Source organism: Sphaeramia orbicularis, chromosome 9 (genome assembly GCF_902148855.1).
Source record: "Sphaeramia orbicularis chromosome 9, fSphaOr1.1, whole genome shotgun sequence".
NCBI lineage: Eukaryota > Metazoa > Chordata > Actinopteri > Kurtiformes > Apogonidae > Sphaeramia > Sphaeramia orbicularis.
The window spans coordinates 40,151,826-40,169,318 of NC_043965.1; the positions used below are offsets into that span (position 1 = coordinate 40,151,826).

The following is a 17,493-nucleotide window of genomic DNA, read 5'->3' on the forward strand; positions in this document are numbered from 1 at the left end:
TATCTGGGAACTGTCACAAAAGTAGCACTGGGTCTTTATGGGTTAAAATTCTGGTGTTTAGATTTTTCAAGTTATCAGGGATTAAACAAATATGTAAAATTACATCTGTCGTTCTAATTTTTCCAAATACCTCAAAACCTGATATCTCAAAAAACATGGCTTTAGTTTATTACATTTAAGGATATGATTTATATTGTTATTTTATTATTTATTTAAGATTTATAGACATACACATTTAGAAATTGTCCATAGATTTTTAACAAAAACAGACGTATCACCACCTTGGATAGTACCACATTTGTATGCATGTATTCTAGTACTGTTTAAAGGCATACAGGAACATTGTTAAACCTTTTACAATCACATTTTTCCACATTTGGCAAAGCTGAATTAAAAGCACATTTCAGCCAAAGAACTGTGAAACCTGTATGAGGCTTCATTTAAAAGAAAACATGTTGTAGTTTGTGAGAGCAAAGGGAAGTATTTTTTATTTTCTGTAAGTTGTTATGTCTGTGAAACTTGTCCTCATGACAGTTATATCTGTGTAAAGGTTTACACCTGTGGGCAGGTTTTGATCAGATCGAGTGTGTCCAGTAAATGTATCCCTGATCTGATACACCACACACACAGATTAACAACAGACTGTGAAACTCAAAATGATGCGGTGTGACACTACCTTTAAAAAATACCTTTTTTCACAGCAGATGTTTGATTTTTCCTGTCAGTAATGTTAACAGAGCCATTGCTGTTTTTGTTTTTTTTTTTTTTTTTTATCAAAAAAGACAAAGCTCTGTAGAAAATGTAAACTGAAACATGATTCTCCAAATGCCTGCCTGCTGTCTCATCCCTCTTTTCTGTGAAAAACTCCATTTGCTGAATAGTTACTAGAAATGTGAGATTTCCAGAGGAGCTGCCATGATTTTTAGGTCAAAGACACCTCTAAAAACTGTGTGGTTATACACTCTAGGGCACAGGTATCAAACATACGGCCTGTGTTCCAAAACCGGCCCATCAGAGGGTCTAAACAGGCCCACAGGATGAACTTGTAAATGCAAAAATTACACTGAAGATATTAATCAGTGGTTGCAAAATCGTTTTAGTTCAGGTTCCACATACAGACCAATATGAAACCAGAAACCAAAGTATTTAATAATAAGTATCAGGCATATTATAGTATATAGTATAGATATGCTTAGACTATGGACCACCTTGATGCTCTGTTTTATTCACCTAGTCTTTTATTCCTGATAGAGTATTTTTATTCTTTTATTTTTATTGAACTGTCTTTTCTCTGTAGCATTTTGAGATTCTGCTGAATGAAAAGTGCTTTATAAATACAATGGATTATTATTATTATTATTATTATTATTCATAAGATTATTACTATTATTAATTATTTAAGGAGAAGGGGTGGGAATAAGTTATGCTTCTTCTCACTCCTTTACGAATATGTATTATATGTCTTTTGTCTCATGTTTAAGTGTTTTGTTTGTTTCTTCTGTTTTGACATTCATATTGGAAATAAATACATCAATCAATCAATCAATGATCTAAAGTGGATCGGACCAGTAAGGTACTATCATAATAACATATCTATCTATCTGTCTGTCTATTCTATAAATGTCAACTCCAAATTTTCTTTCTTTTAGTGAAAAAAGTTAAATTCCATAAAAATGTTGACATTTACAAACTATAATTTGACCCAAAAATGTGAATAACCTGAACAAATATGAACAACCTGAAATGTCTTAAGAGAAGTGTAATTTTAAGGATATTGTGCAGGTTAGAATATTAAATACTGTGTGTATTTGTAGATCCACTCAAAGATCTGGAATTTGTATTGCACATGTGTAAATGATAAACGGAGGCATATTATTGTTAACCCAAAAAGGCTCAAACAACCACCGGTGACCAAAAACATCTACTAATATAAAATATTTAATAACTTCTGATCCATTAAACCTATCAATACATGTAAATAATTGGTGTAAAATGCAGTTAATCGTTTTTTCATGGTCATCAGATATGACCCATTTGGACAGAGGCTCCGTAGCGAACGTGGAAACACCGTCATCTTCTACAACATCGAATCACCAGTAAAACCTATGGAGTTGGATTAATGACAGTGGATGGACACACTTGGTTTATGTTTAGTTAATGATAGATTATGTTGAAAAAGTCACATTTTCTTCATTGTTCTTTGTTTCTGATATTATGACAATTAACTTTAATCTGAGCTTTTATGAACATCTACATGATCAGTAAATTAAATATGGGAAAATACCTGATTTTTATTGAAGAAATGCAAAAGACAGAGGTTAATATTATAATAAATGGTGATAAATCACTTATAAAAGGTTACATGGAGAGAAAAACTCATTTTGGGATCTGCTGCAAAAATAGAACTGGGTCTTTATAAGGTTAAATTACACTTATTTTTCTTAAGAAATTTCAGATTGTTCACATTATTCACATTTTAAGGAAACATTGTAGATGTACAGGATGGGGAAGCAAAATTTACAATATTTTGAGGCAGGGATTGAAAGACAGTGTATGACCAATTAGTTTATTGAAAGTCATGAGAATTTATTTGCCACAAGAAAATTGACATAATAGAAAATGTTTTTATTCTATGTGTCCTCCTTCTTTCTCAATAACTGCCTTCACACGCTTCCTGAAACTTGCGCAAGTGTTCCTCAAATATTCGGGTGACAACTTTTCCCATTCTTCTTTAAAGGTCCCGTATTATGCTATTTTTCAGTCACGTCATATAGGTCTCAGAAGCGCAAAAACATAGTATTTAAGTTTGTTCGCCCCAAAATCATTCTTTGTTCGGAGTTTCAGCGGTCGAAAAAGTCCCTCTCCCCAGCCCTCCTCAGAACAGGCTGTTTCTGGGCCTGCTTCCGGGTATGCAAATGAACGCATCTGTCCACGCCCACTCCCCCTCCCCTCTCTGGGAGAGGACGCGGCTTACGCTAGCGGTACTACGCACTAATGTTGACTGTGAAGCCATCATACACATGTCTCAGACAGAACGTCTTTCCAAACACTGGCTTTCTTTGCCTTGAGGCGTGATTGAGCCCCGACGGAAAACGGCGGTGTTGTGTCAGGTTCGTGGACCTGACACGGAAAGACGCCTGCCGCCACTAATGCAGGCAGCTGCTAACAAGCTTGATGCTAACTATACTGATACCAACCACAAAAGGCCCGTGTTCACAGTAGTTCTGTTGAATGTCTCTGGATATTATCAGCTCTTGCATGTTAACGGGGACGCAAACGTTAGCAGCAGTAACCGAGCTATGTTAGCTGCCATGCTAACGTTAGACGTACACGTCAACAACCACCAGCTTATCCGTAATGTAGGGTTATGGAGTAAAGATACAAAAAAATGATAAGAACTTACATCTCCCACACTTGTACTTGGGTCACGAAGCGTTGGTACTGCGTCCTTCTTGATTCGGAGTCTTTGTGCTAAGCCGGAGCTGTATGGGCCCATGTTCAAAAAACACTCGTCCGTGAAATGCCAGGCACACACATACAAGCGTTTGGGAATGTTGTTTGGTACATGACCATCACAGATAGAATCCAGCCACTTTTTACGGAGAGGCTCGGAAGTGGGGAGCAAAAATAAACTATGGTGTTGCTGTGTGCAGCCAACAACACCACAACTTGCGTGTCTCGCCTTCGCCATGTTTGTTGTCCAAGAGGTACTTTGCCAGGGCGGGGCTCGCTTTGCCAGGGTGGGGGCACAGTCAGGGGGAGGAGTTAAATCCGCTTATGTCGTCATAAGCGGACCCAACTCAAACTGGGCCGTTTGAGCAGGCATTTTCACAACATGTGGTGTAGCAAGGCAGGGAGGAAACAGACAGTTTTCAAATTCGAACCTCATAATGAGGCTACTGCAACACACACTACTATAAGAAAACTTTCACAAAGTGAGATTTGCATAATACAGGACCTTTAATAGTATCTTCCAGACTTTCTCGTAATAGTTTTGCTCATAGTCATTCTCTTCTTTCCATTATAAACAGTCTTTATGGACACTCCGACTATTTTTGAAATCTCCTTTGGTGTGACGAGTGCATTCAGCAAATCACACACTCTTTGACGTTTGCTTTCCTGATTACTCATATGGGCAAAAGTTTCTGAAAAGGTATGGATAATAGTGTTAGGTATGATTATGACATCAATATATGTTTGGTTTCAAAACAATTGACGTCGTGCCTGCTGAGAAAAAACAACTAAATGTTCATTGTAAATTTTGCTTCCCCACCCTGTACACACTTCCATAATGTAATTTTTCTTTTTTCACTGTTACTATTTTACTGGTCCGGCCCACTTCAGATCATATTGGCTGAATGTGGCTCCTGAACTAAAATGAGTTTGACACCTCTGCTCTAGGGTAAGAAAAGCAGACGAAGAAGTGATAAAGCTCAAATCAATGCGTGGAGGAGAGTCTGTGGGGTTGTATCTTTGGACCAAAGAGGGCTCGGACTGAGTTAAAACATACACAGATCAACACTGACAGTTTATCAGTATAAAAGCAACGGTCTGACAAAGGCCTGCCACAGAGCGCTGAAGTGTTCCTCTAAAATCAACGTCTTCTGCCCAGAAACCGTCTACTTCACATTCACACAGTGTCGTCCTGGACGCTGGCGGCTCTGAGCAGACATGTCCTGAACCGATGCTGAGCTCATAACCACCTCTGCTGTTGTGTATCCCTCACTTGTTCATCTCCAGGTGGGTGAAGTTTGAGGAGAAGGTGGAGGAAGGAGGAGAGAGGTGGAGTAAACCCCACGTGTCCACGCTGTCCTTGCATAGTCTTTTTGAGCTGAGGACGTGTCTCCAGACGGGAACGGTACTGCTGGACCTGGACGGATACTCATTACCACAGATAGTTGGTGAGATGTTTAAGGACACGCTTCAGCTTGTGTTTGGAACACCTAAAATGTCTGTAACCCTTTCATGCATTGTGGTCACTCCAGGGGACAGTTCTTCTCCAGCTGTTCTCTTGTATATTCATAGGTTTTGTTGTTTTAGTTACCTCCGCCAAGGAGGTTATGTTTTTGCCAGGGTTTGTTTGTTTGTTTGTTTGTTTGTTTGTTTGTCTGTTTGTTTGTCTGTCCGTTAGTGTGCAACATAACTCAAAAAGTTATGGACAGATTTGGATGAAATTTTCAGGGTTTGTTGGAAATGGGATAAGGAAGAAATGATTAAATTTTGGTGGTGATCAGGGGTGGGGGGGCCCACGGGGGGGCCCACTGATCAGCCTTGGCGGAGGTCTGCGCTCTCCGAGTGCTTCTAGTTCCATATGAGCCAACATAGTGGACACTTATGCAACATCCCATAATACACTGCAATTCATATCATTACTGTAACTTTGCTGTTCTTGATAAACCTGATCTGCAGTAACATGTTTAAGTGTAAATCAGCTGTTATTTGTTAGACAAAAAGAGTTGTTTTTTGCATATTATATGAGGTAACTAGAAAAGCACTCTGAGAGCGCAGACCTCCGCCAAGGCAGATCAGTGCCCCCCCCCCCCGATCACCACCAAAATTTAATCATTTGTTCCTTGTGCCAGTATCAATATTTCCTGAAATTTTCATCCAAATCTGTCCATAACTTTTTGAAAGATCCGGATCAGTCTTTGCCATTTGATAGAACACCCCATTGTAAATCCCTGAGTCAAATTGCATGAGATTTGCACAATTCCCCCATATTGTGATTTCCACCATAAATATTAGTCCCATATTTATTTTACCTATATTTTAAGATTCCTTGACCATGAAAACATACCATTAGCAACTGGATTCATAATTATATCCTTATTAGTTCAGTAGTTATTCACGAAAATCACATTTCTCGTAATGGCGGTTTTCTTCTGGATCTAGCTCCTTAAGTATTAAAGCTACATGAAATCCGGTGGCATACTCCCGATGCGGAACTGCCTGAGCTACACGATGGCGCTTGTCAGACATTTCTACCTTTAATATTAAAGGCACAGTAGGCCAAAAAGTAAGGGCACCCCCATTTTTTATATAAATTGAGATAAAATCCGCCTTCTGGATCAGATCTGGATCAGCCTTTGAAATGTGATAGAGGACCCCATTGTCAATTCCTGAGTTAAATTTCATGAGTTTTGGTCTATAATTAAGCGAGATATTGGGAAACAAAAATTTTGGCCCCATTTACCACAATGTTAACGAAAATTTCAAAGTGATCCAGAATCCAGGATTTCTTCCGGATCACCCCCAAAAGTTAATCATTTCTTCCTTATCCCATTTCCAACAAACCCTGAAAATTTCATCAAAATCTGTCCATAACTTTTTGAGTTATGTTGCACACTAACAGACAGACAAACAAACGAACCCTGGCAAAAGCATAACCTCCTTGGCGGAGGTAATAACTAGCATTAGAGTATGGTAAAATGGGAGAAAACATCAAATTAGCAGCCTTAAAAATGTTTTTATTTCATTATTTTCATTTTACTGTCTGATATTGGGTTTTAAATACATATTTCTTTACTTAAAAAATTAAATGCATGGACATTTTTGTAACTCCATGAAAAAAAAAAAACCTCCCTCACAATTTTTTTTTTTTTATGCCTAAGGAGGTATAAAAACACTCCAGAAAAAAAAAATATTGACTAAGGTTCTCATAATTCATGCATGAAAGGGTTAATTGACTTTTAACCTAACTGACTCGAATAATCAAAACCCCTAGTGCATGGAACCACAAATGTACTTTTATACTTACCTGAAACACTGCTTGTTCCATTCCATGGTAAATGTGGTTAAAATTACCTTAAACAGGTCTTGGAAGTATTCGCAGATACCCTGGTAATGACCCTCCTGATGCTAAAACTGAATCAAGGGTACAAATTTAGTGCACACCATGAAATATGAAATGTACAAGAAGGCTTTTATTTCCAAGATATCTGTAATTCGCCATCGAACCCCATTCCAGTTTTGAGGGAATTACATTTATTTTCACGTTTGTTCTGGAAGGAAAATCCAAACCCTGATCTGTTGGGTGTTTTTCACCCTTTTTCATCCATGAGTCACACCTCAGTAAACACACCTGCACTGAATTAATCACAGGTTGGATGGGGCCTGTTTGGGCCAATTAGCCGAATTTCCTAAATACCACTGCTACATCCATTAATTTTATCAGCGGCAGGATGCACTCAGCAGCTCGGACACTTTCATGGTGAGGGGGATGCAGAGCGAATTTTCCTTACAAATGCAAATAAGTACTGATGCTCATCCATTCAGAGAGATGATAAATAAGAATCCTTTATTAGTCCAAGTAACAGTAAAAGCATTACTCTATATACACTTTTCATACTCTTACTTACACCCAAGCTGCAGACTACAAAGTGCTTTCTTCATTTGTGAGTAAGCACTGAAAAAAATAGTCATTTAGAGAGATGATAAATGTTTGTGACCCCATTTTAACATCAGAAATTTCTGGTGACCCCAGATATTCAAAACAAATATATATAGATATATATATATTTTTTTTTTTTTTGCTAAAATTAATGTTTTTGATCATGTAATAGTTTGCTATACTATGTCGCAAATAAACGTTTATTTTAGATGATATCTAGTCTATGTAATGTATATTATTATGGACGGAGGCAGAAAAGCAAGGTGTAGATTACTGCACAAAGTGAGAATTTGATTTTCCTTGGTCAGGATATGTACAGTCAGTCCAGCTTGGATTTACAAGGCTGACAATTAATACTGAACAAACAATAACTAATCTGACTTTTTACTTCTATTTTCTTACATTTTCACATATTCTATTCTATTTCTCTGTACTTTCTACTCCTTACATTTTAAACATAGCCTCGTTACTCCTATTTCATTCAGCTTGTTTTCATTCTGGCTTGTCATCGTTCAAATAAAAAAAAAAAACTATCCAGATACATACATAACATATACCATTCTGACACCCCAATGGTTTGTACGCGATTCATCGCATCTGACCATTTGCACCATTCCAATACTTATATTCAACTAGTCATCATATCTTCCGCTCCATGAAACACATTAATGCTCAGTAGTGCACATATATGGTTCTTTAATACATTTGCATTGGACTCAAATGTGTTCATTTTCAATGGGCATATCTGCGGCTGAAACAGGTAGACTAGTGCATCCCAAATGGTTCAACATTAACATTTTAATATAACATTATAGTCATTATGGCCTTTAGAAACATGTTTTTTGGGGAGGTGGGGTAGTGCACTATAGGTCCCTGTGGCACCACCTTCCCTTACATTTACTTTTATACTTTAAGTAGTTTTGAAACCAGTACTTTTACACTTTTACTTTACCAAACATTCAAAACAGAGAAATTTATTTTGCTAAAATTAATTTGTTTTCGATCATGTAATAGTTTGCTATACTATGTTGCAAATAACATTAATTTTAGATGACATCTAGTCTATATAATGTATATTATTATGGATGGAGGCAGAAAAGCCAGGTGTAGATTACTGCACAAAGTGAGAATTACATTTTCCTTGGTCAGGATATGTACAGTCAGTCCAGCTTGGATTTACAAGGCTGACAATTAATACTGAACAAACAAGAACTCAAACTATGAATTATGAAAGAGCTGCAGCATCTGAAACTGACCACAATGAACATTTGACAGATAAACAGTACCACAGTGCTTCAGTTTTAGCTTCACAGTTTGTCATGTCTGTTATGGATTGGGATTGTCTCTGTCAACTCACCACATATTTTTTATTAGTAAATTTCTGTTTTTATTTTTATCAATTACTAGAAACTTCAGGCGACCCCATTTGAATTCCAGGCGACCCCACGAGGAGTTCCGACCCCAAGTGTGAAAAACACTGTACTACAGCATACAATTTTCTCATTAAAATCAACAAAATCCAAACTTTAATTTGTGAACTAATAAACAATATCAAAAGTTACCCATTCATAGCTTTCTGTGTTGCTGAAATTTCCTCATACTGTGTTAATCACTCAATACAAAACCGGACGCTGCAGCTGCATTAGTAATAAACAATCAATTAATCAATCTGACAATTGACTGGGAAAAAATGTTGAACTCTGTACAGTTTCATCCACTACGCTGCAGTAGTCACACAGATTTATGAAGGTTAACAGAGGTGATGGCAGTCGAACTCATTTTGTTATAAACAGTCATATCAGGACGTACAGCACATTAAAGATGACTGTAAGATAAAGGAAAAGGAAGAGATAGTCAAAATGTAACAGTAAGAGTATGTTTATTTTAAAGGAATGAAACCCACAAAGGACTTAACAGTGTGTAAATTCATTTTAGTTTTTTTTTTAATTGATTTATTTCGAATATGGATATGATACAAGCTTCCTGATTACTACTATTTGACTTCTTTGCACAACATAATATAGAAATGAAAATTCAAGGAAGCATAAAATAATGATACACACAAAAAGAAAAGAAAGAAAAAAAGTCATATTCGAAAAGGAGTGAGAAGAAGCATAGCTTATTAGCTTTCACTCCTTTGTCTAAACCAACAATATGTGCATACATACATACATACATATACATACATATACACCCATATACGTATACATCTATCCATCTATACACATATACATATATACACATATACATATATACACATACATATATACACACATACACACACACCTACACACACACACACACGCACGCACACCTACACACACACACACACACACACACACACACACACACACACACACACATACATACATACATACATACATACATACATACATACATACACACATGCATACATATACACATCCACATATATCATATACATATACACCTACATATACATACATACACATATATGCATATACGCACATATACATACCCATGCTCATACACTTACATATACATGTACAAATTCATATATACACTGTTACATACATACACATATACATTCACAAAGGCTTCTCTGCCTCTAATCCCTATGCCATATCAATAAGTAAAGGAAAATAGTCAGTAGTCATAATGTTTTCTTGTTCCTGTTAAGGTGTTCTGATGATGATGATTTTTTTTTGGAACTATTCATTTCTTTTAATGAAGTGTAGGTGTGCTGTTAGTCTGGTAGAAAGGGTGTTTTTTCTATAGTCATTAAAACTTCTAAACTTCTGAGAAATTAAATATTTTGTCGTGTCGTCTGATTTGGTTTTTCACTCTTAAGCTTTATTTTCACTATAAATTACCTTAATTAATACACCTATTAATGTTTTTATTTTTTACACACAGAGTATTTATAGTTTTGACATTTTCATCCTTTTTTAATGCTTCAGTTTGTTTTGGTTTCAGATCAGCTTTAGTTATTCTTACCAATGCATGATTTGTTTTATTTTTACTCTAAAGAATAAACAAATAATTTTTAGCTGTGGTTTAGTTTTAGCTAAAATGTTTTTCAGTGTATGATGATAAAAGAACTGTGCAAAGACATTTTTTTCTCATATACATTAACATTGGCGGAAATTGCAAATGAAGCTGATTTTACCTGCTATTCTGTTTAGTTGTAGGTTGTGTTGCATTGTTACCTCCGCCAAGGAGGTTATGTTTTTGCCAGGGTTTGTTTGTTTGTTTGTCTGTCTGTCTGTTTGTCTGTCCGTTAGTGTGCAACATAACTCAAAAAGTTATGGACAGATTTTGATGAAATTTTCAGGGTTTGTTGGAAATGGGATAAGGAAAAAATGATTAAATTTTGGTGGTGATCGGGGGTGGGGGGGCCCACGGGGGGGGCGCAGACCAGAAAATTTCATCAAAATCTGTCCATAACTTTTTGAGTTATGTTGCACACTAACGGACAGACAAACAAACAAACAGACAGACAAACAAACCCTGGCAAAAACATAACCTCCTTGGCGTGGGGGGGCCCACGGGGGGGGGGGGCACTGATCAGCCTTGGCGGAGGTCTGTGCTGTCTGAGTGCTTCTAATTTATTATAGTTTTTTTTTTTTTATTAAGTTATGATGTTTGTTTGTTTTTTATTTATTTCTTTTTTTTCACCATTACTTTTAGTTTATCCTTATGTTTCTGTAATTTTAATAGCTGCACTGAACAGGAACAGTGCTTTAGTGCTATTTAGTGCTTAAACATGTACTCTATATGTGGATAAAGAGTATTTATAATTAACCCATAAAGACCCAAACATCCACTGGTGACCAAAACCACCTATGTATCTAAAATGTTTAATACCTGTTGATTCACTAATCCTATTAATCCATGTAAATAATTGGTGTAAAATACAGTTTGTCATCTTTTCATAGTCATCAGATATGACCCATTTGGATGTTTAAAAGCTCCGTAGTTACCACGGAAACACTGTCATCTTCTACAACATTGATTCACCAGTAAAATCCATGGAGTTGGATCAATGACAGTGGATGGACACACTGGGTTTATGTTCAGTTAATGATAGATTTTGTTGAAAACGTCACTTTTTCTTGATTTTTTTTCTGTTTCTGTTTTAATAACCGTCAACTTTAATCTGAGCATTAATGAACATCAATATGATCAGTAAATTAAAAATGGGAAAATACCTGATTTTCATTGAAGAAACACAAAATAGGAGGATAATATTATAATAAATAGTGATAAATCATGGAGATGCTGCTTTTTACGTTTATGTATAGATATCTTGGCTGAAAAAGTAACATTTTTCTTCAGTTTTCTGTGTTTCTAATTTAACCCTTTCATGCATTAATTATGAGAACCTTAGTTAAGTTTTTTTTTCTTGAGTGTTTTTATTCCTCCATAGGCATGAAAAAACAATGTGATCAAGTTTTTTTTTGTTTTTTTTTTTCATGGAGTTACAAAAATGTCCATGCATTTAATTTTTGAAGAAAAGAAACGTGTTTAAAACCCAATATCAGAAAGTGATATGAAAACAATGAAATAAAATAAAATCTGATGTTTTCTCACATTTTAACATATTCTAATGCTAGTTATTTTTTTCATGGAGATAATATGCAAAAAAAACCAAACATTTTTTTCTAACAAATAACAATTGATTTACACTGAAACATGTTAGTACAGATCAGGTTTATCAAGAACAGCAAAGTTAGAGTAATAGTTTGAATGTCAGTGTATGAGATGATGCATAAGTGTCCACTGTGTTGGCTGATATGGAACTAAAACAACAAAACCCATGAATATACAAGGAAACGGCTATGAATAACTGTAGTGACCACTGTGCATGAAAGGGTTAATAACCTTTGAATTTAATCTGAACTTTTATGAATATCTACATGATCAGTAAATTAAACATCAGAAAATACATGATTTACATTGAAAAAATGCTAACTACAGAGAATAGTATGATAATAAATGGTGCTAAATTGCTTAAGAAAGGTTGAATCTACAGAAACATTAATTTGGGAACTGATACAAAAGTAGCACTGGGTCTTTATGGGTTAATAGTATCTATATTCTAGTCAGTTGTGCATATATGTAGTGCTGTGTACTATATTTAGTTGAAGTTCTACAGTGAAATTAAGCAGTTGTAGCTCTGACTTCCAATAGGAAACACAGGATCCTGAAGATACGTTCTGATATCATCATGTCTTTTCCAGATGACATAATTGAGAGACAGATGGAGGAAGGAATGATATCTCCTGATCTGAGAGAAAAGATCAGTTTTGTCCTGTTGAGAAAACATCGACACCAGACCAAGAAGCCAATCCACCGCTCGCTGGCAGATATCGGCAAATCCAGCTCCTCCACTGGTGAGTGTCCACGTCTGCAGGGATGTGACAGAAAACACCCATGGTCTTGTACATCTGCATCTATGAATGATGTTTTACAGATAATTAAACCAACAACTGTACAGAGGTGTCTAGGGTGATATTATTTATTACCCCGCCCTCCCAAAGGAGAGGCAAGGGGTATTGTTTTTGGTTCAGTTTCTTTGTTTCTTTGTTTTTTTCTTTGTTTGTTTGTTAACACTCTAGCAGCAAAACTATTGGTTTACTTCATGCTAAATTTGGTTTATGGATTGCCAGTGACCCAGATCTGATGTGATCTGATTACATTTTAGGAAAAGAAGGTCAAAGTTCTAATTTTTTTATGAATTTTTAAAATCTTTTTTTTCCCCATTCACTTATAATGGGTGCAATTTCAAATATATGTAGCAGCAAAACTATTGATTGAGTTCATATCAAATTGGGTTTATACATTGCCAGTAACCCAGAAAAGAGGTGGTTACATTTTGGGAAAAGTAGGTCAAAGTTCAAATTCTTTATGAATTTTTAAGATCTTTATTTTCTCACATTTACATATTGATGGCCAGAATACAAAACCTCCTATCTGAAAAAATCACTTTTTTCAGGAAACAAAAAAAAAACAAAAAAAAAAAAAACATTTAGTTTTATTATAGTATGGTCTTTGTTAAAGATATCCATGTCATAAGAAAGGGTGGGATAGACTGAAAATGTGGAGTCATCCTTGTTGTCACCATTTAATGTGAAAACTCAAAATCTAAAAATTTGCAAATAGGAGGTTTTGTTTTTTGGCCACCAATATAATGGGTGAAATCTCAAATGTCTATAAAAACATCAATTTTGTTTAAATTTACTTCAAACTTGGCACATATATAGAGGCAGTTGATATGCTGACATCAGCACATGCATAGACATGATGACGTCAGCATGGATCCATGCTAAAATAAGCTACAATACATGTGAGGGGCGTGGTTTGTTGTGTCTGGCACTACTTGCTTGTTTTGCATTGAACTTCTTGTTTAATTGTGTCTAGTGGTGGATGTGAATGATTCATAAACTACACCCATAGGCAACATTTCCTGTGTTGTGTTATAAGATGATAAGACTTGATATAAACCCCAAAACTTACACAAAACATGAAATAAACAGAGAATTGAGTTATTCTTAGAAATAAACCACACATATTAGAATATTCAGTGACCTCTGACTTTTAATCTATATTTTTACAGCAACTTATGAGTGATAATTTGAGCATATTGAAATATTTATGAGGATGCATTCAAATATAGCCACGACTTCGGTTGAGAGAGGATTTATTCTAGTGTCAGGATTTATTTTTAAGGTTTTCACTCCCAAGTTATAAAATTAAAACCAAAAATATCATAATTATATCTGAGGAGACAGAGAATGTTGTCTGTAGTAGGACAGAAAAGTATGACATTGTTTAACGGCTAAAATTTGCTTAGAGGTCTTATTTCTGTCTTTGTGCATAACAAATCAATGTAAGTGAATCCCCAAAGGAACTTTATGTTGGTAAATGCTAGTTCTGCAAATTTACAGGATTTCAGTTCTGTTGCAACATGTTGATGGTCATATGAACTATGTTTTCAGGTCAAAAATGTCCAATTTCATCACAATTAATGCTATATTTTCATGTCACAAATGGCCAAGTTATATTTGAACTGAATTTACCTGAAAAACAAATATTCTGTTCTTATAGATTCTCAAATTTATCTTACAAGATTCTATCCTACATATCACGTTTTATTTTTACAGGTTGCAATATGGAGTATGGTGCTGATCCATCCTGCTTATGTTACGTGAATACATACATTAAGAATGTCACACGTCACTTTTGAAATCAACAGTTTTCTAATAATAAGCATTTTTATAAAGAAATAGCATTTCTATATTGTTATTTACTTGTTAGTATGATGATAAACTATACAATAAATAATTCTGATCCTAGTTTTTGCACAGGGATCATTAGTAGAAACGGTTTCATTGCTGCCGAACATCAGTATGATGGGATCTGTAACAACCATGTCACATCCGTCCACTGCCACATTTTGTGTTTTTGTGTCAGCTGTTATTGTTTTAGATCCACAATACTAACATTTATGAATAAGAGGAGAATTAGCAATAGTAAGTATATAAGTTTATTACTAATAAAGTACTGGTACTGACCAGATCATCATGGGTAATGTCACGTCCGTCCACCAGCAAAAGTTTTCACATACACGTGCTATTCAAAATCCAATATTTCTGAAAATATAGCTTCCACTGTCAAATAATATCAGTAGTCTGTGCACAAATGTATTAGCATTATTTCAACACAGTTCTATGCATTTCTTACAACTTTTTTTTTTTTTTTTTTTTTTTTACGAAAATGGCCACTCATTTGACCCCCAAAAGTAAATTTTAGCCAAAAATATTACAGACAATACTGGTCTGATGTTTCCCCCACTGTGGTGACCCTATTCATGTGTAGCTCCTTTACAGAAACTGGTGCTAAATCACATAATTAATGGGGTTAATCATTAGTCAGTGCTGCAGTATCTTATGTCATCATCACTTACTCAGATTATTAACCATGGATAACAAAGGTAGATACAGATATACTGACATGCCAACACAGGAAATAACACTTGGATTTGTTTTTTTTTTGTTTGTTTTTTTTATCAGTGAATCTGCTCTCATGCATAACATTGCAGGCTGTGAGAATGTTATTATGCATGTATTTGAGCCACGTGGTAAATGAATGAGAACCTTCCTGGAGTCAGCAGGGTTCACATCCTCCATGGGAGACGTATTAATATTTGATGAGTTAATTACCACTGTAGCATTTCCTCAGGAGCAGCCCCCACTGTGACATAAATCATGAAGCATCACTTCACACCGCGCTGCAGCTGACTGTGTGTGTTTATTGTCAGGTCGGCCCATGGGGTCTCGAGGTGGACTGGGTCCGGGTCCCGGACCAGTGGCCAACTTTAACCGATCCACAGAAGACCTTCGAATGAAACAGCAGCCTCCCAACTACGGCCGCCTGCGTGAGTGGATACAACTGCCTTTCTTTATTTTAGATGTTAAAATGTTTGGTTAGGTTTGTGTTCGTGTTTTTTAAAATAAAATGTTCTGAATTACAAATCAGTATTTTTGACACCTTGAGTCTTTTCAAAGTGAAAAGCTTCTTAACCCTTAGATGCATGAGTATCTGGACTCGACACTCTTCCATAACTGGGTTAAAAATGACAATTGTTGAAATGAATGTGTTTTTATGGACTTCTGTCATTTTGTCATGTTAAAAAAATCATTTATATTATATGATTTCATGCTTAAAATATTTGTTATTTTTCTTTTTTTTTAAAACATTTTTAACAATTTTTAGTGAGTGAGTGAGTGAGTGCATCCTTCCTTCCTTCCTTCCTTCCTTCCTTCCTTCCTTCCTTCCTTCCTTCCTTCCTTCCTTCGGTTTTGCTGTAGAATGAATCAAATGTTCAGATTAAATTCCATTGAAAATGACTGTGGGTCATTTTAACCCACTTATAGAAGCTTGGGTTAGTAATACAAAAACTACAATTTAATAAAGTCTATTAAAGGTAAGTTAAAAATTTAAATGGTATGATATCAAAAACATTTTTTTTGAGGAATACCTGGAAAATGAAATAATAACAAATTTTCATTATGAAGATATTGCAAGAAAACAACCTCACTGGGTCATTTTTGACCCACTTTTACATCCACGGGTTAAATACCACTTCAATCCTAAGTGAGATGAACCTTCATCACATGAGAAAGTGTTTGTGTATCCTGTGTTGGATCTAAATCATCCAGATCAACTCCTTTACTAACGGAAATTACACTCTTTTCCATCTGTGCAAAACAACCCAGTAGAATTAACATTTAATCAAACTCGTGCCATGTGTCCACAGCAAGACAAATCATTATTATAAATTACTGTTATGAGACTGTTCTATGAGTGTTCTCTCTTAATTTCCTGCTAGTGTGATGATTCAGAGTAGATTATCACATCATCATTTTCTTTAGAAGACAAGACGTCCTGTGTTTTTTGTTTTTTTTGTTTTTTTTTTAATAATATATATTTTGTCCTACAAATTAATGTTATGGGTGAAAAATCCATAATTACTGAAAAAAAACTTTTCCATTGGTTTAAAATGCTCTCTCTTTGTAACCCCATCCTTAAATTTTAATTTGATAAAATGAGCTACAAATACTTGTTTATTCTGGAGTTACTACCCACTGAAATTGTATACGATTTGTGCTGTTTTTGTCTCCAGGTCACGCCCAGAGCAGGAGTATGAATGACATTGCAGATACTCCGAGCACCGACCAGGTGAACCATCAATTATAACGTTATAGATCTGTTTGACATTTCAGATTTTCTGACTTAAAGAGTACAACCTCTACACACTGAAATGTTATACAGTGGCACTGAATGTGAATGAAATCCAACCTCAGAGTGAGTTTATTTTATATGTTTGTGGTTTTAATCTATTGTCCATTAATGGGGATTTGACTCTTTTTATTGAAGCAGATCATTTGGCTCAGGTCAGCATTACTGATACTAAAGTCAGCTCTTCTTTTAGTATCACTTTAAAGTCCAGCCAGATCTAGTAATACAGGGTTTCCACAAAGTCTCTTTACAATGAAAAAAAAATTACAAAAGTAACTGATGAGATATGTTAATCAGATTTGTTCTATGTACTCAGTGGT

General features: G+C 35.4%; 1 protein-coding gene across 2 annotated transcripts in view; it reads left to right on the top strand.

The window, feature by feature from the left end:
• The window catches only part of slc4a5a (solute carrier family 4 member 5a), a 146,669-nt gene that overhangs the window by 46,669 nt on the left and 82,507 nt on the right, over window positions 1-17,493 (top strand). For both annotated transcript variants that reach the window (XM_030143885.1, XM_030143884.1), the window contains exons 5-8: window positions 4,741-4,901; window positions 12,613-12,765; window positions 15,693-15,809; window positions 17,058-17,113. In XM_030143885.1, the coding sequence (XP_029999745.1) occupies window positions 4,741-4,901; window positions 12,613-12,765; window positions 15,693-15,809; window positions 17,058-17,113 (487 nt within the window). The remainder of the gene's footprint in view (window positions 1-4,740; window positions 4,902-12,612; window positions 12,766-15,692; window positions 15,810-17,057; window positions 17,114-17,493) is intronic.